This window comes from Syngnathus leptorhynchus, chromosome 13 (genome assembly GCF_054491065.1).
Source record: "Syngnathus leptorhynchus isolate UIUO chromosome 13, UIUO_Slep, whole genome shotgun sequence".
In the NCBI taxonomy this organism is placed as follows: Eukaryota; Metazoa; Chordata; class Actinopteri; order Syngnathiformes; family Syngnathidae; genus Syngnathus; species Syngnathus leptorhynchus.
In genome coordinates, this window is record NC_141207.1 from 6,913,289 (window position 1) to 6,938,515 (window position 25,227).

Sequence of the window (25,227 nt, forward strand, 5' to 3'; positions counted from 1 at the left end):
CAAAAAACTCCTGATGCATCATCCCAGTTGACGTGCATGTGGTGAACAATGTGCCTGACAAAAGACAAAAAAAAAACATTCAACACCTAAAAAACAAAAAGCAGTAATGAGTAGAGTAAAAAGACTCACAAAAAACATAAATGTAATAAACAATATAGACACATTTGTGAAGCTAATAAGGAATTTGTTTCCTTTCTTAAACATATCATAAATAGTACATTGTTAAATTAAAAGCACACATTCTGACATATATATTTTTTCAATGACTCACCCTAATTCATCATCACCACTGTTGTCACTTTAGTTAGCTAAGAGTGTTTATTGTTTTAACAGTGGTCATTGTCTATTGTTACCTACGTGTGCCCTGTTCTATGTAATTGTAAACAATTGAATGTTTGTTTTCATTTCCCTCCAAACTTTTGCTTTCAAGTTAAGGTAGTATTTAGTCATTTTGGTGTCTTTTTACACACAAAATCAAAACATGTCCTTTAATGGTGATATAACTCATCAGATTTCCATAATTTCCGATGTTACAAATTGTGTTGGCGATACAAATTTGCATTTTCTGCTTATGATTTTGACACCAAAAAGCGTTGATACCTGAGCGTGAACTTCAAGGCGATTAGAGTACTTCAAAATGGTATGTCAATGTGTACTACATATAAAAGATTGTGCAATGCAATTCTCAATTGACTATGCTGGGATTGTGTACAAAAAAAAACCAATTTGGGCAACCTGATAAAAATTTCCAAAGAAAACCATGTGACCCAATTCTGACCACAACACACACAAACGAGGGTTCAAATGGTTGTTCGGTTGTACAGTATGTGCCTTCTGATTGGCTGGGATCGGCTTCATCCAGCTCACATGTTGTAGAAATCTGTGTCGGGCTCTTTCACGTGTGCAATAAAAAGCTGGCCTTCATTTTCACCGTCCTTCTAAAAATAGTCGTACAAAAAGTCCTTTAAAAGTTCAGAAGATGCCAAACTCCCGCAGAGATTTTAGCAGCACCGTGTCCTTAATGTCGCTGAACACCTTGCGAATGTTGTCCGTGTCTGTGGCGCAGGTGTGGTGCAGGTAGAAGTTTTTCCCTTCACCCCTGCTGTTGGGATTCTTGGTCTGCTGCTGGTACAGCTTCTGGATGTACTTTTTGGCCTCTTCCGCATCCTGTGTCTTACCTGAAGGAAAGAGGACAAAGGTGTTAGTCCCAACAACATTGTTTAGACTGAAAATTAAATCTAACCTGATTACACTATTCATAAAATGGTATGTTTGCTAACTGTATGAACGCAGTCGACAGAAATTGACGTCCACGGGAGTCCTAACGAGGAGTGCCCTCAAGTTTTTTTGTTTTTTTTTAATTGGAATAGGTGGAGAAAAGTCTCGGCTAATTTGGGTGTGATCATTTAAAAAAGCTTGCTTTCCCCCTTTAACCATTTTAACTTTGTAGTAAATGTAGTGAAACTGTAGTGAAGCAACATTAACCGTTTGAACAGTAACTTATGTGATATAAAATAAATCCGAATAATGGCGTTTATTATTGCTTTGGCTCCATCTCGTGGATAATGAGCCCCGTGTGGCTTCACTGTGTCAAAACAAAGACATTATCACCGTCTCATATGTAGCAGAGGTCCTCTCATACCATCTTAAATCACGCACGGACACACAAAATCGATCATGTTTATTTGACATGCAACTATCACAACCTCTGCACACACAAGACACATAACAGGATTTGGGGGGGGGGAGGGGATCTATCTGTTGCCATGGGCTACAGGAGGATGAGGGACTGGTGCTGGAAGTAGAAGATGGGAAGTGTCAAGGCAGTGCTCTGCATGCAGACATTTACACCAGCAGCAAAGGCCACGTGTGAAATATATATATATTTTTTAAGGAAGTGAGTCATTTAAAGGCTAATCATGAAATGGACAAAAGATCCCCCAATTATGGTTCACTTTGGACATGAAAAAGTGGGGGGAGTGGCGGAATTCACTTTGCAAACGACTTGTCTGACAGAGTGAATGAGTCACACATTGAGGAGAAAAAAAAGTGGACGAGAGTGAATCAACATGACAACCTGTAATACCTGCCATTTGTCATTATGGCAAAAAAAAAAGGTTCTGTTTCCAAGAAAATGTCCTCAAAGTGAGGTCTAGGATATTGTACTTTACAGTAGAGCACAGGCAGAAATACTTTTGTGCTCAAGGGCCATATTTGATTTTTAAAACAGACATATGGACCATTCATAGATGAGATACAATCAAATAGTTTGAGTATGTAAAAGTAGTTGATTCAAATAGTAATTTAACTTCATTTAAAATCATTACGTGTGCATAAAATCAATACAAAATCTCCAAGTGAGGAGCAGGTATTATTTATGTCCACTTGGGGTCGCCATTGGCACGTTCTACACTGTGACTTTGAATGTGTGGGGCCTGGCATGTTGAGTGATGTAGGAGTCGGATAACTAATTTGACAATTTGTTGAGTAAAAAATAAAGTTTGTTGTCGTAAAATTATAAACCACCAAATTTAATTGTCGACCTGAGGAACGGGGCTTACCCATGAAGCCAGGGAAGTATTTCTTCAGGTCAGAGGTTAGTATTTTGTCAGCCAGGATGTCGGTTTTGTTGAGGAAGAGTATGATGGAGGTGGCGTGGAACCACGGTGAATGGATGGTGGTGTAGAATAAAGCCAGGCTCTCCTCCATGCGGTTCTGAAACACATGCACAGATACGTTTTTTTTTTTATGTGTTAGAGTGACACCTGCTGGTAGATAAGCAAAGTGATGCTAAGAAGATACAGGGACATATACTGTATGTTCAAAATCATTATGTTGTGGCGGCTTTATTCAGCAAAGATACTTACAGTTGTGTCCTTCTCCTCTAGGACTTGGTCGTACTCGCTTAGGGAGGCCAAGAAGATGAGCGAGGTGACGTTCTCAAAGCAGTGGATCCATTTCCGGCGCTCTGACTTCTGACCACCCACGTCCACGATCCTGCGGGCGGAATGACAAACGGTGAGAAAAATGTTTACTCAATGATAACTGATGATTTGAGAAGAATTAAGCTGAAAAGCAAAAAATGAATGGCACTAAATACTTTGGTATATGGCAACTCTCAGGGCCTTTTTTTTTAGAAAAAAACAAATTTTCTCTTTAAAACACAGTTTGGGGGCTGGAAATGATTCATTTCATTTCAATGAAGAAACATGATTTTAGATGTTTGAATTACGAGCATTGTCATGGAAGGAATTAAACTCAGTGACGGTAAGACACCTGAGTGTAATCTTGTTGATGGTAAAGGCATAATCGTGGATGCCCGTGGTGGGGAATCGAACCCTCAGCACGTCCTGTTCCGTGGGGATGTAGTCCGGCTCTGCGATGCGGTCGAGTTGGCTCATGTAGCTGAAAGCACAGGAAAAAAAAAAAAAAGAACAGTAAAATCAGGAAACTGCAGCTATGATATGGCCTCCCACCTGCGTGGAAAACAAACACGAGTGATAAATTAACTGTGATTAAAAAAATGACAAGAAGGGAGCTGACGATGCCTTTATGGCACACGCACACTGCTCAACAAACACGAGCAGCAAACTGTGACCTTGTCTTTGATCGAGTCCTACATTTGAAAAAAAAATCCAAAGTCGCTTTATCTCTGCATATCATATGATTTTATTTTTATTAGAGACTGAACGTAGGCAGTGAAATGAGTCTGGAAGGGAACTAATTCCCTCTACTGGCAAATATGGACAAACAGGAACAGCTTCCCGACTTATTAATTTTTTTATGTGATGAGTCAACAAAATGTTTCAGTAAGAAAATAAAAGGGGATTTCCTGGAATTTCCCATCAATATGAATAATAATTGACTGAGATGAAAGCAGATGCACCAGATTTAGTGACTTGTTTCCCCATGTAATTGATATTTATTTGAATTAAAATGGACTCACTATTCTGTGGAGTCCAGTAGCTGGTACTCGCAGCGTCGGCTGTAGCAGACTCGCATGCCCGAGTCGGCCCAGAGGCGGCGGATAGCATCTACGTAATCTCTATCCATCTTGGTGATCTGCGCCGGATAAACATTCTCGATCTTACTGGCATAGAACTGTGTGAGAAGGCACAAGATGGTACCAGAAAAGGAAGATTTTATTTTCTTTCTTTTACATCTATTCAGGAACAAGAACGGGCCAGATACGGAAAGTGTTTGCGTACGCTGTTGAGCCTACCTCGTTTTCTGCGTTGGAGTAGGGAATTTTAAGCACGGTCATGGCTCCTATCATGGCCTTGATGGCCGTGAAGATGTTCTGGAAGATGCATTTAGCAAATTCTTTCCTTTCTTCCTCTGAGAAGCCCCGTCCGTGGATGATTCTCATCTGGCGGATGAAGGTAGTTTTGCCACTCTCGCCGGTTCCTGAGGTAACAAGAGCATAAATGATACACATATGTATGAATGATATAAAATGTAGGCTTGTCCTAAACACAAGTATGAGGGAATTCTGATTTGTGCTCAGTCTCAGATTTGGTCTTTGAATAAAACTCTTTATTTTTACTTCAAAAAATAAAACTTCCTATTCTTGTAAAATAATAATTTAAAATATATATATATATATAATAACATTTTCATCAAAAATAATAATATCATTCTTGTAAGATCTGTTTTAGATTTCCTCTTTAATTAAGCTGAAGAACCAACCAGCAGACTAATCGCTAGGAATATTGAAATGTGTCATTGCATTTGTGGCAGGGTGTGTCCCATTTCCAGAAAACACCATTCAGTGTCGCGTAAAAGGATGTTTAATTGCACCTCTCCAAACACGACACCACTATAATTGTTGTGAACACATTGCAAGCATAACCAAGTCGTGCATCAACTTCAATCCCTTCACTGTAAAAAAATCATTGCAGGTGAACAAGTCATACAAGTCAGAGTGATGTCATATATTCAAAAAACAAAACAATACATCGCTCAAGCCTGATTTAAAGCATTGCCCTTGCAGATAATATATATATTTCATCTTGGCGGACTGAAGCAATAATCTCAAGTTGTTAATCATCAACGGCGACGCCCACTTATTTGTCTCACATTAAACCTCATTAATCATTAAACAATCTAATCAATTTCCTGTTGATTCCTTAATCGTGTTATCCTGCAGGCCCGTCGAATGCACAGACTGTGACTGTGGAGACAATATAGCGTGCGTAACCTAAACTGAATAAAGAGAAACATTTATGGCCGTGCAGGCAAAGATGCACCTGCCTTATCTGCAGGCTCATCCAGTCGCTATAAAAGTCATCAATCAAGCTGCAAAGGAGGCCTGTAGGTTTGTTGAACGCTCCTCTCCACTCTGCTGACTTGATGAGTGATTGCAGTCTGAACCATTCTTGACATATTGCCACATGCTTAGCATATTTCTGGTTCCTATTGGGCCACCGGACATGCCAGGCTACGCGACATAACTCAGGAGTGCCAAACTTGTTTTTGCCACAAGACGATAATTGTTAATGCTAACAGTAGCCTGAGAAACACAATGACATGGAATGAGACCTGCTGCAATTTGCAAAAAAAAAATAAAAAAAAATTAAGTGTAGATGCAACCAAAAGGTTTACAACCTATATGAATAATTTAGTTGTGTTTTAAAAAAAGTTTGAGCTTTTTTTTGTATTGTGACAAACTAGCTCGTTGATGATTAGCGTGTGTGTGACTATGATGTCATGGGTTTGGGACAAATTCCATTCATACTGCTCAATTTTAGGCAATTGCGGAAGTGAAGCTGTTGAACAGCTTTGAGTATGTGCTTCTTTCTTTCTTTCTTTCTTTCTTTCTTTCTTTCTTTCTTTCTTTCTTTCTTTCTTTTTTCCTTTCTTTCTTTCTTTGCTTCAACGCCGTTCATGCAAGCTCACTCCTCATGTGTGCACGTGCATCTGAATGTTGAAGACGCACACAAGTAAATGGCAATTTATGGAAATTACTACAATGCTCATTTTATTTCGACCCAGTACATTTGATCAGCAGGTTGGGTCAAAATTTGAATCCAGCAAGTGGTACACTGATGAGTTCAAGCTATCAAGAGATCAGGTTATCAACCTAGTTGTGTGTCCAAATAACTCGAGATTTTATCATGGCCTTTTTCTGAGAAAAATCAACAACTTCCTTGTGTCAGATGGGGCACAGTAACATTGTGTCATATCAACATGATATCTTGAGTACACGTTTCACACCAAATGCATTTCCCGACGTAAACCACCTTTTTTTTTTTTTGGGCAGCCGCATTACCCACTGAACCACCAAGACAACATATTCTCGACTTCAACAGAACCAAATTATTGGCTAGCCAAATCCAAGGGCCCAAAAAAAGTTTCTAATAAGTTTGTAACATAAAAGGAGACTTGGCATCAAATCCAAGGGCCCAAAAAAAGTTTCAAATAAGTTTGTAACATAAAAGGAGACTTGGCATCACTCACCCAACAGAAGAACTTTCACCTCTCGCCGCTCCATCTTCTTCTGCTTCCTGAGTTGCCGCTTGATCTCTTTGTCCACAGCGAGGGACATCTTTTCCTCTTCCGAGAGGAAACACACGCAGGTGCGCCGGTAATGACCCCAGCAGCCCGCCATGGCCCGAACACGCCTAATATTAATAACAGAGTTAGTCAAGCACACTCTCCAATGATTCCTCATTTCCAGACTTGACTTCTCATTTCTCATCAGTCTACATCGATGACTTCTCCTGTTGATTTATTGCCTCACTCAAGGACAATCGATGAAGCATTGAAATTCCTAAATTCTTATCAATTCCCATGCCTCCTCATCATCTTGCTAAGTCAATTTTTAAATACCTCGACATGACCTTTCTTTTTTGGACTACTTTCATTCTTCATTCAAAAACAGACAATAGAAAAATGTAAGGTCAAAAAATCTTGATTGATATCTAAAGGCTTCAAATATTATTTTTCATCCAAGACATTTTTAAGACCATTTTAACATTAAAACCACAAGCCTCCGGCATTTAGATACTCTGCGTAATCTGAAAAAAAATTCTTGATTGAAATCAACTACATGCGACTTGTAAATGAATAAGAAACCATTTCACAGTTTCTGTTATATCTCTGTTACTACTGTAGTAACTTTGCTATGAGTTAATCTTACAAGTCAAGCCATACCAAAATGAGAGAAATAAAAACAGTTCAGTACCTTGAAGTCCGTCACTGTCCCCGTTCCAACGCCTCCTTTACGCGGTCCATGTTTGCGTAGATGCCCGGTGCGATGCACCTGCGGACGAAGTGCAACTCGAGCGGCCGAATGGTGGCATTTATTTCGTCACAAACGGACCTCCTGCTCGGGTGAGTCTACCTCGCACCTCGCCTCAGCAGGAATGTTCCGCGTCCACGCTCTGCGCCGCGAATGGAATGCGCTCGAGGCGACGGCGCGGCTCGAAAGAGACAGGAGCGCGGATAAGCGACCGCAGAGATGCCGGAAGAGGCGCAATGTGTGTGTCTGTGGGAGGAGGAGGAGGGGGGGGGGTCTTCTAAATAACAGTGCAGTATCTTTGAAACTGTACAGAGATAACAAAAGACTTTGTAAAAGTATTCAGAGCCAGGTGTCGCCTGTGCCAAAAAATACAGGTAGGCCCATTAAAAGTTTATTTGTACTTCTTGACTTCCCACCATTGGTTGACATGTAAACAAAGATGATTTAGGGGCCCCCCCTTTGTGACTGCATTGACCTTTTCCCGTTGACCTATAAGATGATTGCCAGTAATTGCTTTATAGTTCTATAGCAGGTCATATGGAGCCTATCCCAACTTTGGGTGATAGTCACATATATTATAGACAAACAACTATTCACACTTACATTTACACCTAAGGAAAGAGAGACATTTCAACTAGCACGCTTGTTTTTCCAACGTGGGAGGAAGAACGGATAAAGTTTCCATTGCCAGGAAGTCTCGACTCTTGCTGAAAGGCCAAGCGTTGTGGTTGTTCCAAATAGACAAAGTGTAATTGTCTTTATTTTTTTATTTGGCAGTAAACTTGAAGTGGGAGGGGGAATTTAACGTATTGAAGTATTTTTTAAAACTCATTTTCAGTGTTTTAATTATGAAGTGAACTGATTGGAAAATGAAAAGTCAAGTCACCCGTTATGTTATGGCAACACATACTGTATTTAGGTTGTTTCAAACTTCTAATACAATGTGAGGAAACCCTCTGAGGTTTGCGGGAATCATGATGAAATTTGTCTTTATTTCGTGAGTCATCTGTCACAATGTTTTGAGAGCAATGCGGAGTCACGCCTCCTTCCTCGCAATGCTGGTCTGCTTATTTAGATGTCAATCTTTTGTCTTCTTTATGCCTGCAGGACCGGTCCGTCCGGGCTTTCGTAGCCTCACGCATACGGAGATAACCTGAGCTCTTGGTTGCCATGGAAATGAGGTGAGGTAAACGTGTAGCAAAGGAAGTAAAAGGAAGTCAAGTGCATGCGCAACGGATTGAATTTCTTCATGAAACTGACAGTCACTAAGGCCTTAAGAGATCCAATCTGGTATATAATGGGAAGAAAACAATATGTTTGAAAAGCAGTACACATCCCGGAAAATGAGGGTGTGGCTGTCATGATACTGCAAAAAGAAAGTAAAAAAGTAAAAAGGACAGAAAAATGCAAGATCTTGAGAAGGTGTGGTCTCGACCATAGGAGGAAATGATCTGCCTCAACCTCCTAGCATGCATCAGGCTGGAAGCTGTCTCATGTACAACCTCCAATGTACAGTAAATGATCCGACAGTGATTCAGGTGGCTCTCCTCCCTTATCTTCACTGATGAAGCTTTACATCCGTCCGACAGAAAGCTTAAGAGAGGAGACTTTGTCCCCTCTGGTCTGGCTGCTGTGGGAAACGGGCCATGATCAATTATTAAACTGGATGGACTCATAAAGGAAGACATCTTACGCTCCACTCAGATGTCATTATTTTAAGATCACAACCTTCTGACTTGAAAGTTTTCTCAGCTTCACGCTTATTCATTCCAGCTAGATTTCTCTGAACTGCTTTATTGTGACTCATCAAACTCATGATTCAACACTATAATAGACAATGAATATTTCTCAAGTTAGTGTCGCCTATTCCCATACGCGATGCTCTTGCTGAGACTTTCATGTCAATGTGTCTTCAAATATAACAAAAAATTTAGGCCAAATTTGTCTTTGAGGGACTACTGGAGATAACTGTTGAGAGCGTTGAAGTGTGTGACGTCATAGAAGGTGTGTCTCAGTTTCCTCATTGCATTTACAACAAATGTCCACAAGGTGTCGCGTTGGCTCAACAATAGAATCAATTTCTGTTTTGCTATGCAGTATAAAGCCAATTGAGAGTCTCAAACTGCTTCATATAACTCAGAAGTTAAAATTACTATCTTTCTATCTATTCTATAGCTCTATTTCTATTACGTACATTATTATTATTATTGTTATTATTACTCACGTGCTTCAGCAAATTTTTGGCGTTGTCGTTAAAGCTTAACTCAAAACCAGTTCAGCATAAGATGCATGAATGTCAGTTTACTTAGCACCTGCCATATTAGAATAGCAAACATGACATATTTTTCTATTTATTTATTGCAACGTCACCTTTACTGGAAAGGTGAGGCAACTTGCCTCCGTCTTGCCATTTGTCATTAAAATAAAGAAAAGCTAATTCAAATATTGACACTACCTGTCATGTTACCGGTGTAACCGAGTGTTCAGAAAACATCTCAAAGTTGAACACAATCAACAGACAATTTGGAGTCCTCAATTTCAAATGAAACTTCAATTACATGCACATTTTGGGATGCTGGAACTTGGAGGAAGTACCTGATGAACAGCCTCATAAGCACGGCAACAATATGCAAACACTACATCTGAGATTCGAACTCGGGACCCCAGAATTGTGAGACATGCGTGCCTACAATGTAGTTATAACAATTTCAAGGCGATGTTGTCAGGCTTAAAGTGTAACCATCCAGAAGAAACAGCTGTGTGAGCACTGGCCGGGGGCTGACACGCCTCCAAAAAGGAAGGGAGGAAAGGGAGGAAGGCGACTTCTCACACAACCTTGCTATGTCAACCTAATGCAAAGTCCCGCCTTCATATTACAGTATTCTCTTCTTTCCATTCGCGCAAAAGGACTGTCAGTCAGATTAAATGACTCGTGACGTCACGGGGAGAGGAGTGGATGACGAGGAGGGGCGCTATTCCAACCAGGAAAAAAAAAAAACACCAGGAACGATGAATTGCCTGATTTGACTTTCAGTATTCAACACTGAGGGCATTTTTGGTCCCCCGGAGAGAGTGTTTGGACAAAGCTCATTTCCAAGCAATGAAGTTTCTCTCAGCTGCTTGTGCTTTTTTTTCTTGCTGCAATTCCAGGGATGGCTAGCTCAAGCTAACATAGCTCGCTAACTGCTTAGCTCGTCCATTTAGCCATCACCACTCCCGCAAAACTTAACCCCTAATATTTTTTCCCTTTTTAAATTTTTTCCCCCTAATGTGCAAGTCGAGTGTTTAGCATACGGAGCTCGTCGACGTGTGTATGCGGTAGATGGACGGGCTGACGGGCGGCGGTTGCAACCACTGCGCGGGCGTGAAGTGTCGGCGTCGGGGCGGCTAGGCTCGCGGGAGGGCTCCGACAAATGTGGCAGGGGCGCTCAACAGTGTCCCGCTGCCTCCGGGACACGAGTATTTAATAATAATAGGCTTTTTTTTCAGGGTGTGTGGGTGTAGTTAAACTTCCACGACTTGAGCAGCGGCGCTGGGAATGATTAAAACAGTGTTGGCACAGTGGGAATCTCATTTTTAACACCTTCACCACCTTAACTAGATCAATTTTTCTTCTACCATAAAAATGGCATTTTACTTCTAATTTGTCGCTTTAAAGTCTTCTGGTAAGTCTTTTTTTCCCCCGCTTGCAAACTCCGAATTTGCATACGACTTAAGGCTTACGCTGTCAAATATTTGTCACCGACAACGAGCAAAGAAAGTAGCGAAATCCCATTTGACTGGACGGGATTCCATACACTTGAGCTTGGAAAGCCTTTTCCGAGCCCGACGCGACCTCCACCCCCCACCCCACCCCTTCGTCCGTCAGGCAGGGCTTTTCTGGCTCATGCGGTGATGACTCTTGACTCCATGATGGCTTGTTGCCTGAGTGAAGAGGCGAAGGAGTCCAAACGGATCAACTCGGAGATCGAGAAGCAACTGCGGCGGGACAAACGAGATGCCAGGAGGGAGCTGAAACTACTTCTGCTGGGTAAGCATAATCCAAACTGGTCAGTTTTCATGTCATGTTATGTTAGTACAACTTGTGGTATGCAAAACATTGCACCCACTTGTCAAATTGACACTCTTTTGACTGGCTTGTTAATGTGCAAATCTGTGGTATGTCGTGGTGACACTGCTAACAGCTGCTTGACCCCTACATGAAGTCAACTAGTTTCTACAGTTTTACAAGAAGACATTTTATGGTCCGTCTTGCCATTTTGATTCAACGTTTTCCCAGAGTGCAACATTATTTGTCCTCTCGGCCATCTGTGACTGCTTAAAAATTCCCAAAGTTTCTACAAAGTACTAGAGTTGGTGTCTGTTACACTTGACTAAAAGAGGAAAAATATATTTCAAGTGTGATGACTAATCCTCTGGTAAATTGAAGGTAGCACATGTATTCCTTTGACTCCAGACACCCTTTTGGATTAAAATTCCAGTGCTGGCACTTTGTTCACAATGAAAACTTGTCATTCCACTTTTCCCGTGTAACACCAATGAAGCATTTGAATTGCCTTGAGCGACATTCATTTTAACATTCAATATAAAGAGTTGGCTGGATGAGGGGGGGGGGTGTAAAACTATTCATCCAATGTCACGTCTTCTTTGAACTGTAAACGCATCAATATGTGCCGACGCTAATGAAACACAACTCACTTCATAGGCTTCAATTAGCTGTCATTTGGTCTTGTTAAAGTTGGAGGAACAAAGACGGGCTCAGTTGCTAACATGTGCTCATGCAGAGGATCCAACAAACAGAGGTCAGAAGAGCTGACATTTTACTTTTGTTGAATGAATGAAGCCAACCTATGCCCATGATGGTTTTCAGTCTTCCAGCAAGCTCAGGACATATGATGTATCTATGTTAGCTGGCAATGTAATATTAGCAGCTGCTGAAGTTCACACAAATTTCTAATGTGTTCGACGATGCCAATTTTGTAAGCGTGGAGTGTAATCGTAAGTTAATTTCACTGCCCTACTTTTTTTGCATTCCGTCAAAATGTCATTTCACACTTTGGGAATAAGGTACGTGTTTGTAGCCTTGCACTATTTGTCTGGCAGTTTTGTTGGTTGAGCAAACTCATATTGACACACCCTGACTTTCAGCAGATATGTGTCAGACTGCGAGACCGCTAGCCTCGATGGCTATTGCTTTTATCTACAGTGGTTATAAAATGTTGACAAACCCCTCTTCAAATGTCAAGTTTGTGTGATTAAAACAAGACCACGATTAATCATTTACAAACCTTTTCCCCGTAGTTCTGAAGACCTATAACCTCCTTGACTCAGTTCACATAAAAATATCAATAAAATAAACTGCTGAATTATTGAGATGTGGTTTTGTTCAAAATGAACAAAATTCAAAAGTCATGCTTGTTCGCTGCCAGTAATCCCAGTTAACATGAATCTTTCACATAGAAAACAACGAATGCGCTCAATGGGAGTTCAACCAACACCTGCCACCATTTAAAGCGCCTCTGACCAACCTAAAATAAATTCCAGGTGTTCTACTAGTTGTTTTTGGACCTTTTTTTTTTCTTACTAGCAGAATCCTGAATATTTTGTGATAGGACTCACTATTTTGCACTGTTCTCTTTTAGTCATGAGCAGTTTTATTTACAATTACAGCCAAAATGTTTATCCTGAGGTTCAGCGAACAGTATCCAAATTTCCCAAATATACTACAAAGTGAAGAAAAATTGTACTGGAATAGCTAAGATTTATTTTGAAATAGTTGGAGGCACGTTAAATGTTGGCAAGAATGTGCTGACTCTCTTTTAGCATGCGTCTGAATGTGATAAATTAAAGCTGAACACAGGCATACTTTTAAGGGTGTGCACACTTGTGCAACCATATCCAAGTTTAATTTTCTTCCCCTCTCAAAGGTAAAGGCTAGATTATGGGGGGGAAACAGAAATTCATTTTGGTCTGATTTATTAGTATTACTTTAAATGTCACAAAAACCTGCTGTTTGAACAGGGGTGTGTAGACTTTTTCTCACCGGAGACACGGCTGTTTAAATTCAATTGTACCTTCAAAGTTACACTTGATTGAAGTTATTGCTTGTTGGAGAGATGTCGGATGGGGAAATTTGTGAGGCATTTGGATTAAACGGCAACCAAAATGGGATACGTAATTTAATTGTAAGTTCTCAAGAAGGAAAAGTATGCAAGGAATTTTTGTGAAAACTGCAGTCTGTGCTGCGCTCTTGCCATTCGCACACTCTCGAGCCGTTTTTACACAGATGTCTTATCTGGAGAAAAAAAAAAAACCAAGGTAATCGCACTACTTTGATGGAAGACTGCAGAAATTTGAGAATATTTTTTGTTGAAGATGAAATTCTGAGGATTTGGACAGTTGTAATTGCTGCACTTGAGTAGAATATATTTTTGGGGGTCTGTGTTTTATTGTCACAGCCTTAATCTGTTTGTTCTTTCTTCACTCTTAAATTCTGGTAGCCACAGTTCTCCATTTCCTCTTCTTCCATTTGTCCCTTAAGGTTTCGTCTCCGCTGTCTTACCGCCCCGCTTGGTGGGAAGACATTTGGGGGTGGAAAAGCTTCTCTCGTTCTTGGCCACGGTAACTTGGGAAATTAATTTTTTTACTCAAACCCTCCTCCTCCTAATCCATGCACAGTTGTTGTTTTTTTAACAAAATTTGACACTGTAAATAGTTTGCTCGTTTTTTTTTTTTATTTTCAAAAGTTGTAGTTGCGGATTGGATTTTTTTTTTGGGGGGGGGGGTCAATTAAGTTTGGTCAATCTTTTCTTGTAAGTATAACAACCTGCAGACTTCAATTTGACATGACAATATTATGTCACCACATATGATTACATGAATATACGATTCTTGCCAATAGGGACTAGGGCAAATAAATAGGCGTGCTTCATGTAAATATTAAATAACCAAAGGCATTTTTTAGTTAGAGCAAAGTTAATGAGTCGCTGCTGGATGATCCTTACACACTTGTGACTAGCCTGCAGGCTCAAGCCTGCCTGAAAAGCACTTTTTTTAGTTTGAAATGCTCGCCTTTTTTTTTTTTTCCATGTGGTGGCTAAGCCTGGATTCCTTCAGGCAAGTTCACTTCCTAAAAGTGTCACTGGAAAAGTTCCCGCAAGCGAAATGGGCCACTTGACAGCCATTTGGTTCCTGTACAGTGAGAAAAGCCCCCAGCCGGCATTGCTAGCTAGCGCCGAGCTGGAGTGGATATCGCTTCCTGTTTGATGTGCTTTGTTAGGGAATCATTTACTCAAGGCACCATTTTTTGACACATTTCGCACCTCCTCCCTCGCCACTCTCTTGACTTTTCAACGTGGATCTCTCACGCCGTGCTCCTGGTTATTGATCTTCATGTAAATCCGAAGCCAAAAGTTTTGGAGTTTTGCCCTCCAGTTAGCCTTGCCCACTCACCGTTTTGAGATTTTCTTTTCCTGCGAGTTAATGCTTAGTTCATTGGCTGAATAATTAGTACAATAGTTGGTGGGAATGTTAAGCTCCCCGTGTGGATTTACTCTGCTGGATATTTTCAATTTGATTACGTTGCTGTTTATTCATATTAGCTACCGTAGCTTTTGATTTTCACAGCAGGATAAATCGAGAGCCTCATTTTTGCCAGATTTTTTTTTTTAAATATATATATGTTATAAAGTGGAACAAAACATGCCTGTGGATTTGATTTTTCTTAGATGCTTTCTCAACTGAAGTCTCATCAGATTTGCTGCCCTCAGGCAAGGAACTGACATTTTGGCCGACTTTACATAAACATCTTATTGAAAATGATCCCATAGAAATCATTTGTCCATGAAGAGGAGGTTGTATGTTGTTTTTTTTTCCGAGAAAGCGCTCGTCGTCTAGTGTACTCAGTTCTGCCGAGTACTGCACGGATGTACCGATAGCATACAGTAGAGCGCATTGTCCGTGTCGTGACATAAAGCGCTTTATGAATGAGTCTGTTATCATGTACGTAACACTTTTTGACCTCCGTGCAAAATATGGAGACGGCCCCAAAAAAAAAAGCTTGCATGTTTGCCTTGGCTCCATGGAGACATGACGAAGCCTATCATCCAATGTTGTCTGCCATGTATTTATGAGTCCGGAGCTGAGGTTGCCATGGGAACTAGCATGAACCCTAAGGAGTAGCTCCAGCGAACGTACAGTAGCCCGGCCGTGAGAAATGCTTCCGCTGGCTTTTCCACTCGCACGCAGGAACAATGAGATCTGTTGAACGGAGCTCGACATGCCTGCAAGAGATTCCACATTTATGGTTTGGGTTGGAGATGGAGCTGGCAGACAAGCAAGCTCGAGGTGTCGTCAATCGTGGAATTCAAATGATATTCTGAAATTCAAAATACTTTTGTTCACCGCTGGCAAACTGAATCATGTCGCTAAGCGACTTTGTTTTATTTCAACTCGGGCTGTCTCGATCGAATATAGCACACCGACTCTACCTGTTCTGTGGATAAATGATATATGTGTTACTCTCCTCCCGCCTACCGGTTTGGTTCATCGGGGTCAAAAGTAGTCTTAAAACAGAAGCGCATACGTACACAGAGCTGCAAGCACGGGTGATCTCACGCTTCTTTCAGGCCATGTGAGAGCCCAAACAAATATTGATTGTTACTCTCGTTCTTATTATCTACACACATGCTTTTACGGGCAAACCTACTTTGGTTGGCCTACTTAATCTTCACTTTTCTCTGGTGAATTGGAATGAAAAGTTATGAATACACAATGTATGTATGGAGCTTTTGTTTGGAAGCCATTTCACACCTGTGCGCGCGCACACACACACACACACACACACACACACGATTCATGTTCTGTTTAGTCGAGCTTAAGTGTGACAGCATTTTGACGATTGGTTTTTTTTTTTTTTCATGTACTCTTATCAATTGAGTTATCAATTGATTGTGGATGCGATGTCCATGGCAAGATTAATAAATTACTGCTTAGGCTGTGATAATTCAACAAAATGGAAGAATTTGAAGCCAAATCACTCCATTGAAGCTTCCAATTCTCATTTTACCACACTGCAAACTGATGCCACACTACACGTGGAAATAAGTCGGCGCGATGGCGTTGCGCCAGCACAAGTCTGTGAAAGACAGAATGTCCAGTTTGGAATCCTTTTCACACTTGGAAAAAGAAGATGAAGTGTAATGTGCCTTCTGGAAAATCAAATTCATGTACCATAACAGCATGTTTATGATCAGCAACAAAAGCTAGCTTAGCGTAATATAGCCTCCGCACATTCTCGAGTTTGCTCTTGTCCTCAGAAATACCGTCGTAGATCGAAGAGTTCTTGTTTGAGTGGTTGTGGTACTCTTCTTCATCAGGTACCGGCGAGAGCGGCAAGAGCACTTTTATCAAGCAAATGCGAATCATCCACGGCTCGGGCTACACCGATGAGGACAAGAAGGGCTTCACCAAACTGGTCTACCAGAACATCTTCACGTCCATGCAGTCCATGATCCGTGCCACCGAAACACTCAAGATACCGTACAAGTTCGAACAGAACAAAGTACGTCTCACCTTTTTGGATATTTAATTTTGCTGACGGCTCAAAATCAAAAGACCCCGTGCTGACTAAAATGCTTTTTGCCTTCCAGAACAATGCGCAGCTGGTGCGCGAGGTGGACGTGGAGATGGTGACGTCTTTCGATCAGCCGTACATCGGTGCCATCAAGATGCTGTGGGCTGACCCTGGCATCCAGGAGGCCTACGACCGCAGGAGAGAGTACCAGCTCTCTGACTCCACCAAATAGTACGTCTGCCTCTTATAAAACCATCCACTCGCAGAACATGTGCATCCAACGCTTAAAAGGGAACGAATGGATTATTTTGAAAGAATACATTGAATCCGCCAGGTCCTGTCCAAACAAGGCAGGCCTCGCCGCTAGCCACCATAGCTATGATGATTGACGTATTATACAATTTGAATCAATGGCGGTATGATTAATATATTATCTTTACGTACTGTTGGAAGAGCTCATACACGTCAATGTCTTAAGATATTAAGATTATTATATTACTTTACTATTATATTACTCTTTAAGATATTAACAAAAATCCTTTTCCAACATTGGTTTGTATCAGGTTGCATTTGATAAATATTAGAATTTTATTTTATAATATATTAATATTTATTTGATAATATTACTTGCACACTTTATAAATGCTCTATAAAATGACCTGTCCCATCGTTCCATTTGAAAAATTTAATGTTTTGGACTGTTGCATGACACTCACCTGCCACAACATGACGTACACCTGTAGAATCGATTGAGGTCCTGATGTCTGTCCGAATGATACTTGAAACTAAATAAAAAAAAAAAAAGAAAAAGTCTGTATTGACTTTGGAGGTGTACCTGATGTCGTGCGCGATGAGTCCGTATCCACGATGTCACATGTTCCTCCCTTCACAGCTACCTTAGCGATTTAGAACGAATAGCGACGTCGGGGTACGTGCCCACCCAGCAGGATGTGCTGCGGGTTCGAGTGCCAACCACCGGCATCATTGAGTACCCCTTTGACCTGGAGAATATAATCTTCAGGTACTGGTGGCCCGTGTGCCGCCCACGACGTCTCCGGTCGGCCCGGTTGTGAGCCGCCGACGCCGCTATTGCCATGAGCTAGCTTTGGGCTGCACGTCAATGCATTCCCTGATGGTGACCTCCCAAAAGACTACGGTCCAGGTCTACAGTCCGTGTCAGTGTTGTGTCGCAAATTGCTCAAGTTGGACACAAGTAAAAGAAGTGGAATTCTGTCTTTGGGAGCCGCCATCACGGATAAAGCAAAAAAAAAAAATTTCTTTGGAGCACCAAATTTCATCTAATCGCCTGACGGTGCTCGGGAATGTTTCCTTTGGTGACATGTGAACTGATCCACTGGCTTTTTTTTTTTTTTTTTTGGAGGGTTTGTGTGCTGTATCTGCTCTTATGCCGCACTTTCTCTTTCCTCTCTCTGTGTCGCCTTCCGCTCTCCATCCTGTCTCCAGCTATCTTAGCGATCTGGATCGTATCGCTGAATCTTCCTATCTACCCACCCAACAGGATGTGCTTAGGGTTCGAATCCCAACCACTGGGATCATAGAATACCCTTTCGACTTGCAAAGCATCATCTTCAGGTAGACAAAAGAATTGCACTGCTTTGACTAACTTCAGCCAGCCCGTGTTTCCCGCGTGATGTCCGAGCGGCATGTTCCGTTACACCTAAAAGCATGCCTAACGTATCTCCTCCAAGCAAGCCCTTTTACACTTGTCCAAATACGCCGGTACCTTGATTTACGAGTTCAATTTAGTACTTGACGAAGCTCAGAACTTAAGGACAGAATTACCCCGGGTCACGACAACAGCAGGTCTCTGGTGTTTGTGTCTGTGAGCCCCAAAAAAAAATAAAAAAATTAGATGAAGCAACGGCGCTTATTTTGAAAAAGCTCATCTGTCGGGGCACTCGTAAATCAAGGTACCGCCGTATTGTGTCCACAAAAGTGGCAATATTCTAATTTATTGAGACCCAGCTGTATTTTGTGTTTCCTAAATATCCCCAAGATGCGCAATTTTTACACGAGAGCCATCCCCCCCTCGTGACATCCTTTCAAGATTTAGCCCACAACCGGTCCAGCTTCCAATCCCTTCTCCTGCAAGAAAAAGCGAGAACCTCAAAATGGACGTCGCGAACAAGCAAGAGTGATTACAGTCGAGTGCAAATCGATAGGAAGCCATCATGCCAGCCTCCTCCTACGCTTGGCAAGGCTGGAAATAACCGCAATGTGGTCGCACTCGAGAGCTTCCCGGCCGCTCGGCAGCAGGGAAGCTGAGAGGCTCCGCTCCGCTCGGCCCCGGCTGCCGCTGCCGGTGACTCACTTCACGCTCTCAATGGCTTTTGCGTTTAGCGAACAGGCCAAAAATACAAACATGCTCTGGGGAGGCGCCGCTTTAGGTGTGCGTCTGTTTTCACTGAAGCGCATGATGGTTTAGTTGCGTTAATGTGGAGCGTGTCAGCCGCAATGCCAGATGGTAAGGAACAAGCACATGTTGTATACTCGGATGACGACCCGCCCCCAACGCTAACAAGGCAGCCTTTCATAAACAGTCGTACTTCCTGCTCTTTTAATTGGCTTTGAGAATGTCATTATTTCTTTTTTTTTTTGCTCATCCAGTAAAGAAGCAGAGAGTCTACGGTGAAAGTGGGTCACTCATTCTCGAGAGGCTGCCAGTTTGCCTTTGCTGGTTCTCATTGATTTGCCCTTTATGTTGTCATCGAGCTTTTTTTTACCTGTCTGGCGTTAAATGATCCGTCTTGGTGTCGGTTCACTTGTCAAATGTTTTTATTCCCACCGCGACACAGATGTGAAGCTTTTCTCGGAAACATGTCACAGAAGAAAATTATTAGACTTCCTTTGTGTTGTTCATTTTTGAATTTCTGAAGAAAAAAAACTTGGATGAAGATAACAAAATTAGCTGATAAGTTTCTTTGATAGTTAGCAAAATCAATGGGAATACAATCTTGTCATGTTCATTGTAGTACTTAGTGGTACCTGGCATTAAAATGAACAAAAACTGGAAGAAACAAATTGGTAAAATATTTTTGGGGTGAGAACCATTAAAAAAATAATGTTTTGCCTTGTTTTATGTGATATTTACATGATGATAGAGAAATAAGAAATGGAAGAAACAAATTGATCAAATATTTTTTGGATGATTTTTTAAAATTACTTTTTGCCTCGTTTTATGTGATATTAACATGATGATGGCTTAGATCTTTTTTGACAGATAGATGTCTTTTTGCAACTCTTTATTTCCTGCATGAAAAGCACATTCCTTGCTGTCACCTTTGACGTGTTTAAATTCATTTCACTCACTTCATGTTTCCTTTGATTGACACCCTTCATAGTTTGATCAACGCATGCGCCGCTTTACTATGAAGATCCGTCACCTCCATGGAAGCTTTGTTCATTTTGCTCTCTGCTGTGTTTGCCGCGTCCCATTCAGGATGGTGGACGTAGGCGGCCAGCGGTCGGAGAGGAGGAAGTGGATCCACTGCTTTGAGAACGTCACCTCCATCATGTTTCTGGTGGCGCTCAGCGAGTACGACCAAGTGCTAGTGGAGTCGGACAACGAGGTGCGAGACATTTTACATGCCTGAACGACACCACGCGTGACGTTATGTGCTCATATTTTTCAGAACCGCATGGAGGAGAGCAAAGCGCTGTTCAGAACCATCATCACATATCCTTGGTTTCAAAACTCCTCCGTCATCCTCTTCCTCAATAAGAGGGACCTGCTGGAGGAGAAGATCATGTACTCTCACCTGGTGGACTACTTCCCGGAGTTTGACGGTACTGCTTTCTTCCATTTAATGATCATGTTGGCAGTTTAGTTGTGGTTGTAGACATTTTGTGTTACTCATTTCAGTTGTCAGCTGTTTTTGGTTTTAATAAAAAAATTTTTTTTAAAAAAAAGCTAGAAGTATAGAACAAGATTTGGTAACCCTGAAAAGATGAATTTGTTATCATATAGTGCCGTCTTGTGGCTAAAAGGAGAACTACAATACAATGGCCCCTGTATTTCAAATCCTTTTTTTTTTAATGGGAGCTTCAAAGGAGTAAATTGAACATATCAGGAATTTAGAGGTGGAAGTTTCCTTGTGGTTCCTTGGAAAGATCTCTCCCGAGTTCAAAAGTTTTTGAAGCCCTGCCCCATACGTCTCAATTGATAACATTGAGTTTTTGCTGCCAGGCCCTCAGCGTGACCCACTGGCAGGCCGCGAGTTCATCCTGAAGATGTTTGTGGACTTGAACCCAGACAGCGACAAGATCATCTACTCGCACTTCACGTGCGCCACCGACACGGAGAACATCCGCTTCGTCTTTGCCGCCGTCAAAGACACCATCCTGCAGCTCAACCTCAAAGAGTACAACTTGGTGTGAAGTGCTGTGTGACACAAAGAGAGAGGAGAGAGAGCAACACACACACACACACACATACATACACACACACACACACACACATTTTATTATCCACTACCGCAAACACACACGTCTGCATGGAACACAGTCATCGGTTTCGCTCGACACTCGCTATCTCTTTTTTTGGGGCTCCCAACAGTGTCCGCAAATCCATAGTTGAACCTTTGAAATTTATCGGCAGTGCTCGCGTGTGGCGGGGGTGGCCCACGTCAAACACGTAACGCTTTAAAGGGCTCCTCTCCCTAATTGCGTACGCCGTGCATGCTGGACACGACGACAGTTGTGAGGAATAAATCTGTCGATGTTTAAAAAAAATAAAAAAGCTCCAATTCAGAGTACACACACTCTGTTGAATGTAAATACTTTGGCTTACACATTGATGACTTATCTACTTTTTGCCTACTTTGTAATTACAGTGGCTACACTCGGAAGGATTGTAACCGGCCGCACGCACACACGCACACACACACACACACACACACACACACACACACACACACACACACACACACACACACACACACACACTTACACACACTGCCCCCTCGGCGTTTGAAGTGTTAACACCCCTTTAAGAAGACAGCACTCTACCACTCAGTTGACTGCAAATCACTCCACTGTCGCTTTGCCAAATTGACACCATATTTTCACTTTTTTTTTTTTTTTTTTTTTGGTGTAAATAGAAATCCAGTCTATTGCCAGTATTTCTTGAGTGCAGGACTTGGGATCCGGTCCGCCATGCAGTTCTCTGGCTCTTGAGATGTGTCAAATTTAGGAGAACCGCCGGAGAGGGTGGGGTGGGGGGGGTGGGGGTTGTCACTGTATTTCCGTAAATTGTGGTTTCCTATTAATCTCAAGGGCGAGGACTTCAGATGTTACTTGGAATTGATTTATTAGAGTTCTACGTTATTATACCGATTCCACGTACCACACACTGACTCAAATTGGAATCTCGCTTTTTTCCCTTTCCATCAAGTGCAGCGTCCCAACCTTAATTGTACGTTAGAAAAAGCGCACAGCATACCGCCAAAGAAAAATGTCACGAAAAGTACACTAACTGATGTGATGAGCACAAAAGCTTATATTCTGTTGTATGAAAGATTGCGTAGGTTAATTGTATCTTCTGCCGTCTAATAGTAAAGTTGTTGTGCTTGTTGCTATATGTCACTGGCATAAATAGACAAACAACAATACGTTTGTGGAATATTGTGCAAATCTTCAAGCTTGTATACGAGCTTAAAATATAAGGAATCAAATTAACTCTTAAGACGAGTTGGTTGAAGGAAAAAAAGCAAAATAATCATAAGCCCCACCCAAATGTTAAGGTACTGTGGGAATTCCCGAGACGTCACGCCACTTAAGATAAACGTGCCTACCAAATGTGCATTTTCACCAGGATGGAAAAAAACAAAAACAAATTCAGATTACTATTTTTTAGGTCACGACGTCATCGCTCACCAGTTTTCTGTTCGTGGTCACATGACGTTGTCAAGCTGAGCTTTTGGGAAACTGTAATGTCAATCGATAGCAAGTGGTGCTACAAAGCAAGATGTTCACCCCACCACTCTGGATTTGTGTTGAATTCATATTCCACCAATTTATTATTAATCGGAAAACGTTTTCAGATGAGTAGGGGAGCATAGACGATAATATTGCTAAGAACATTTTTGACTTTGCTTGCCCTTTAACATACGAGTGGCTTTCTTTAGCTCCAAATGTGGAAGCGACCTCCCCATTTTTTTGCTTCTCATTCAACCGCATTGCGTCAGTTTTTTTTTTTTTTTTTCTATTCAACTGGCACATTTGATGAACTACTCCGAAGTGTTTTTTTTTTTTTTTTCATCCCCCTCTTCCTGTGGGGTCTCCTCTCTGTCATGCTCAAACAAGGAGACTGGCTTTTTTACTGCTGTAAGATATCCAAGCTATTTTAACGGCAAAGACGTGTTTTATCTTTGTGACGTCTTTTTAAAAAAAACGGTGGAACGGCAGCATTGGCTCTATTTTCAGGTTCACGCTTTATGCAAAAATTTTAAAAGACAAAAAAAAAAAAAATTCCAAAACACATCTAGTGGTTGGTTGAATATTTACTGTTGGAGCATTCTTGAATTTTCCTTTTTTTGTAATTTGAAAGCCGAAGTTGTCGACTGTTGCTACCGATCTCATATCGTGCGTGTCTGTTGATGTTCTTACTCTTTTCTCTAGAGCAGGGTTCCTCCCAAACTGATGCTGGCTGGGCTCAGATATTTTCTCGCGCGTAGTTTCCCGGCAAAGGGCTTTTTGATTCTTGGTCATGAGTTTCCTGCTCTGGTTCCGTGTACAGTATTTGGCAGTGATGTATTTTATTGAGCGGGCAATGAGGGAAGCACCTTTCATATTTGGCTCTTGGGTTGATCCGGTTGAGGAAGCCCTGCGGTATGGTTCTTAATACGGAATTCAGGTGAGTTGTCGTCACCTTGTCGTCACAAGGGCTACTATTAGCGGCTTTGATTTTTGAGGTGGTGGTGGGATGGGTGGGGGCGTCTAAACCACAGATGCCTATATATGATATTTGTGATGGCGTTTTGTTTTTTTCACATTTGCCTTTTTTTTTTTTTTTTTTTAACAAGACAAAAGCAAGCATCTTGACTCTATCCCCACCGCCCTTTCCTCGTCATTTTTTCCATCACCGTTGTTTTCGCTCACTGAGGTATCCCTCATTTTGCATAGCAATGTTTCCCCCAACCTATATTGAGCCAAGGCTACATTAAAATAAAATGAAAAAATATCTACTGGAATAATGATGGTATATGGTGCTAGTGGAAGAACATTGAATTGTTCTGCCGCTCACATTTAGCTGGAATCGATTTTATTTGTCGTCAATTATTTTGGGACCAATTCAATAAAGTTGCTCGAGTAGAAAAAATCTCATAGCACACGACCCAAAAACGTCACAAAAAGTACAGAAATCGTTTCAATTTCCTCACAGATGACTTTGTATCAAATTAGTGAACAAATTTAACATACTGCCAGAAGCATCTCACTGGCCAGAGACTGAGCTGCACTGTTTGTTCACAGTCTGTATTCTTTCTTTCACTGATCTACTGTGTTCCATATTGGTGGTAGGCTCGTGTGCCGTACCCAAATTGTCCCGTATTGGTAAATACAAAAGCATTGTGCCGTTCCGCTCCTAGCTAAACAGTTTGTATCGATTGAGACGTCAAGGTACTGTTCATGGCCATCTAGTTCTTGAAACGAATGAATCTGCTGCCCCCCCACCTTTCTTGATTGGATCGTGTCGTCTCCATGGGTCAGAGCACTGAAATGACTTGATACTCGCGTTCATTTATTTTTTATTTTTTTGCTTCAGCTTCCTTTCTTGTAACTGTCACGTTCAGCTCTGATCATTTTTGTAAGGCAGACACACTTAACCACGTGTATATTTTGCAACCACTCCACATTTTTTCCCCCCTTTGTTTTTCAATAACTATGTAGTGGTGTACAAATTGAAAGTAATGTATTTTTTTTTTTTTTTTTTTTTTTTAAATATACCAAATGTAAATTTTGTACCATGAGTGTGCCAATGCCCTTTCTTTGTAAAGCCAAACTTTTGACTTAATACTTAAGTGCCAATGTCATGAGAGATGGGGTGGGGGGGAGAGGGATGAGGGCCCATGAACTTTCATGGTCCACTTTTTAAAAATAAATAAACACTAAATATGTGACTAATTAACAGTTTTATTCTTTATTTAAGATGATTGATCTGCTGTTTTTAACTGCATGTGATTGGCAGGGAGGGTGGCGTCTGCTAGCCATGCTCTCATGGGAAGGCTTGTGCTTATTGATTTACAGTATTTTAACCATATTTTGTTTTTGTTTTTTGTGTTTGTTTTACATTTCAACCACTGTTGCCTGAACCTCATTTTAACATGAAAACAACTTTCATAACCTTCTCCTTTTCAATGTTTCAATTGGAATAAAAAATATTCCTATACTC

At 41.3% G+C, this 25,227-nt stretch overlaps 2 protein-coding genes across 6 annotated transcripts; one reads left to right on the forward strand and one right to left on the reverse strand.

Moving 5' to 3' along the window:
• Positions 1 to 287: 287 nt before the first annotated feature.
• Positions 288 to 7,424, reverse strand: LOC147047221 (guanine nucleotide-binding protein subunit alpha-14-like). Of its 3 annotated transcripts, XM_085927873.1 has the most exons (8): positions 7,187 to 7,424; positions 6,460 to 6,623; positions 4,223 to 4,407; positions 3,947 to 4,101; positions 3,277 to 3,405; positions 2,868 to 2,997; positions 2,562 to 2,715; positions 288 to 1,178 (listed from the first exon to the last, which is right to left on the reverse strand). In XM_085927873.1, the coding sequence occupies exons 2-8, from the start codon at positions 6,608 to 6,610 to the stop codon at positions 973 to 975; spliced, it is 1,110 nt and encodes a 369-aa protein (XP_085783999.1). In that variant the 5' UTR covers positions 6,611 to 6,623; positions 7,187 to 7,424; the 3' UTR covers positions 288 to 972. The 3 variants fall into 3 exon arrangements, with proteins under 3 accessions (XP_085783999.1, XP_085783998.1, XP_085784001.1); XM_085927872.1 differs by lacking the exon at positions 7,187 to 7,424 and having other exon boundaries at positions 6,460 to 7,160; XM_085927875.1 differs by lacking the exons at positions 288 to 1,178; positions 7,187 to 7,424 and adding an exon at positions 1,240 to 1,795 and having other exon boundaries at positions 6,460 to 7,166.
• A 2,335-nt stretch (positions 7,425 to 9,759) lies between these two features.
• LOC147047222 (guanine nucleotide-binding protein subunit alpha-11) lies at positions 9,760 to 25,224 on the forward strand. 3 transcript variants are annotated; one of them, XM_085927869.1, is made up of 8 exons: positions 9,760 to 11,273; positions 16,621 to 16,805; positions 16,894 to 17,048; positions 17,710 to 17,838; positions 18,282 to 18,410; positions 20,278 to 20,407; positions 20,471 to 20,624; positions 21,025 to 25,224. In XM_085927869.1, the coding sequence occupies exons 1-8, from the start codon at positions 11,138 to 11,140 to the stop codon at positions 21,213 to 21,215; spliced, it is 1,209 nt and encodes a 402-aa protein (XP_085783995.1). In that variant the 5' UTR covers positions 9,760 to 11,137; the 3' UTR covers positions 21,216 to 25,224. The 3 variants fall into 3 exon arrangements, with proteins under 3 accessions (XP_085783995.1, XP_085783997.1, XP_085783996.1); XM_085927871.1 differs by lacking the exon at positions 18,282 to 18,410 and having other exon boundaries at positions 9,764 to 11,273; XM_085927870.1 differs by lacking the exon at positions 17,710 to 17,838 and having other exon boundaries at positions 9,764 to 11,273.
• The last annotated feature ends 3 nt before the right edge of the window (positions 25,225 to 25,227 follow it).

Bases quoted from the DNA above. Each gene is read 5' to 3' on its own strand.
- LOC147047221 (XM_085927872.1), bottom strand. From the start codon at position 6,700: ATGAGAAATGAGAAGTCAAGTCTGGAAATGAGGAATCATTGGAGAGTG. The intron at 4,408-6,459 runs GTGAGTGATGCC...TTGTTACCTCAG, and splicing joins GGTGAAAGTTCTTCTGTTGG to GAACCGGCGAGAGTGGCAAA. The intron at 4,102-4,222 runs GTAGGCTCAACA...CTTCTCACACAG, and splicing joins ACTCCAACGCAGAAAACGAG to TTCTATGCCAGTAAGATCGA.
- LOC147047222 (XM_085927869.1), top strand. From the start codon at position 11,138: ATGACTCTTGACTCCATGATGGCTTGTTGCCTGAGTGAAGAGGCGAAG. The intron at 11,274-16,620 runs GTAAGCATAATC...CTTCTTCATCAG, and splicing joins GCTGAAACTACTTCTGCTGG to GTACCGGCGAGAGCGGCAAG. The intron at 18,411-20,277 runs GTAGACAAAAGA...CGTCCCATTCAG, and splicing joins TTGCAAAGCATCATCTTCAG to GATGGTGGACGTAGGCGGCC.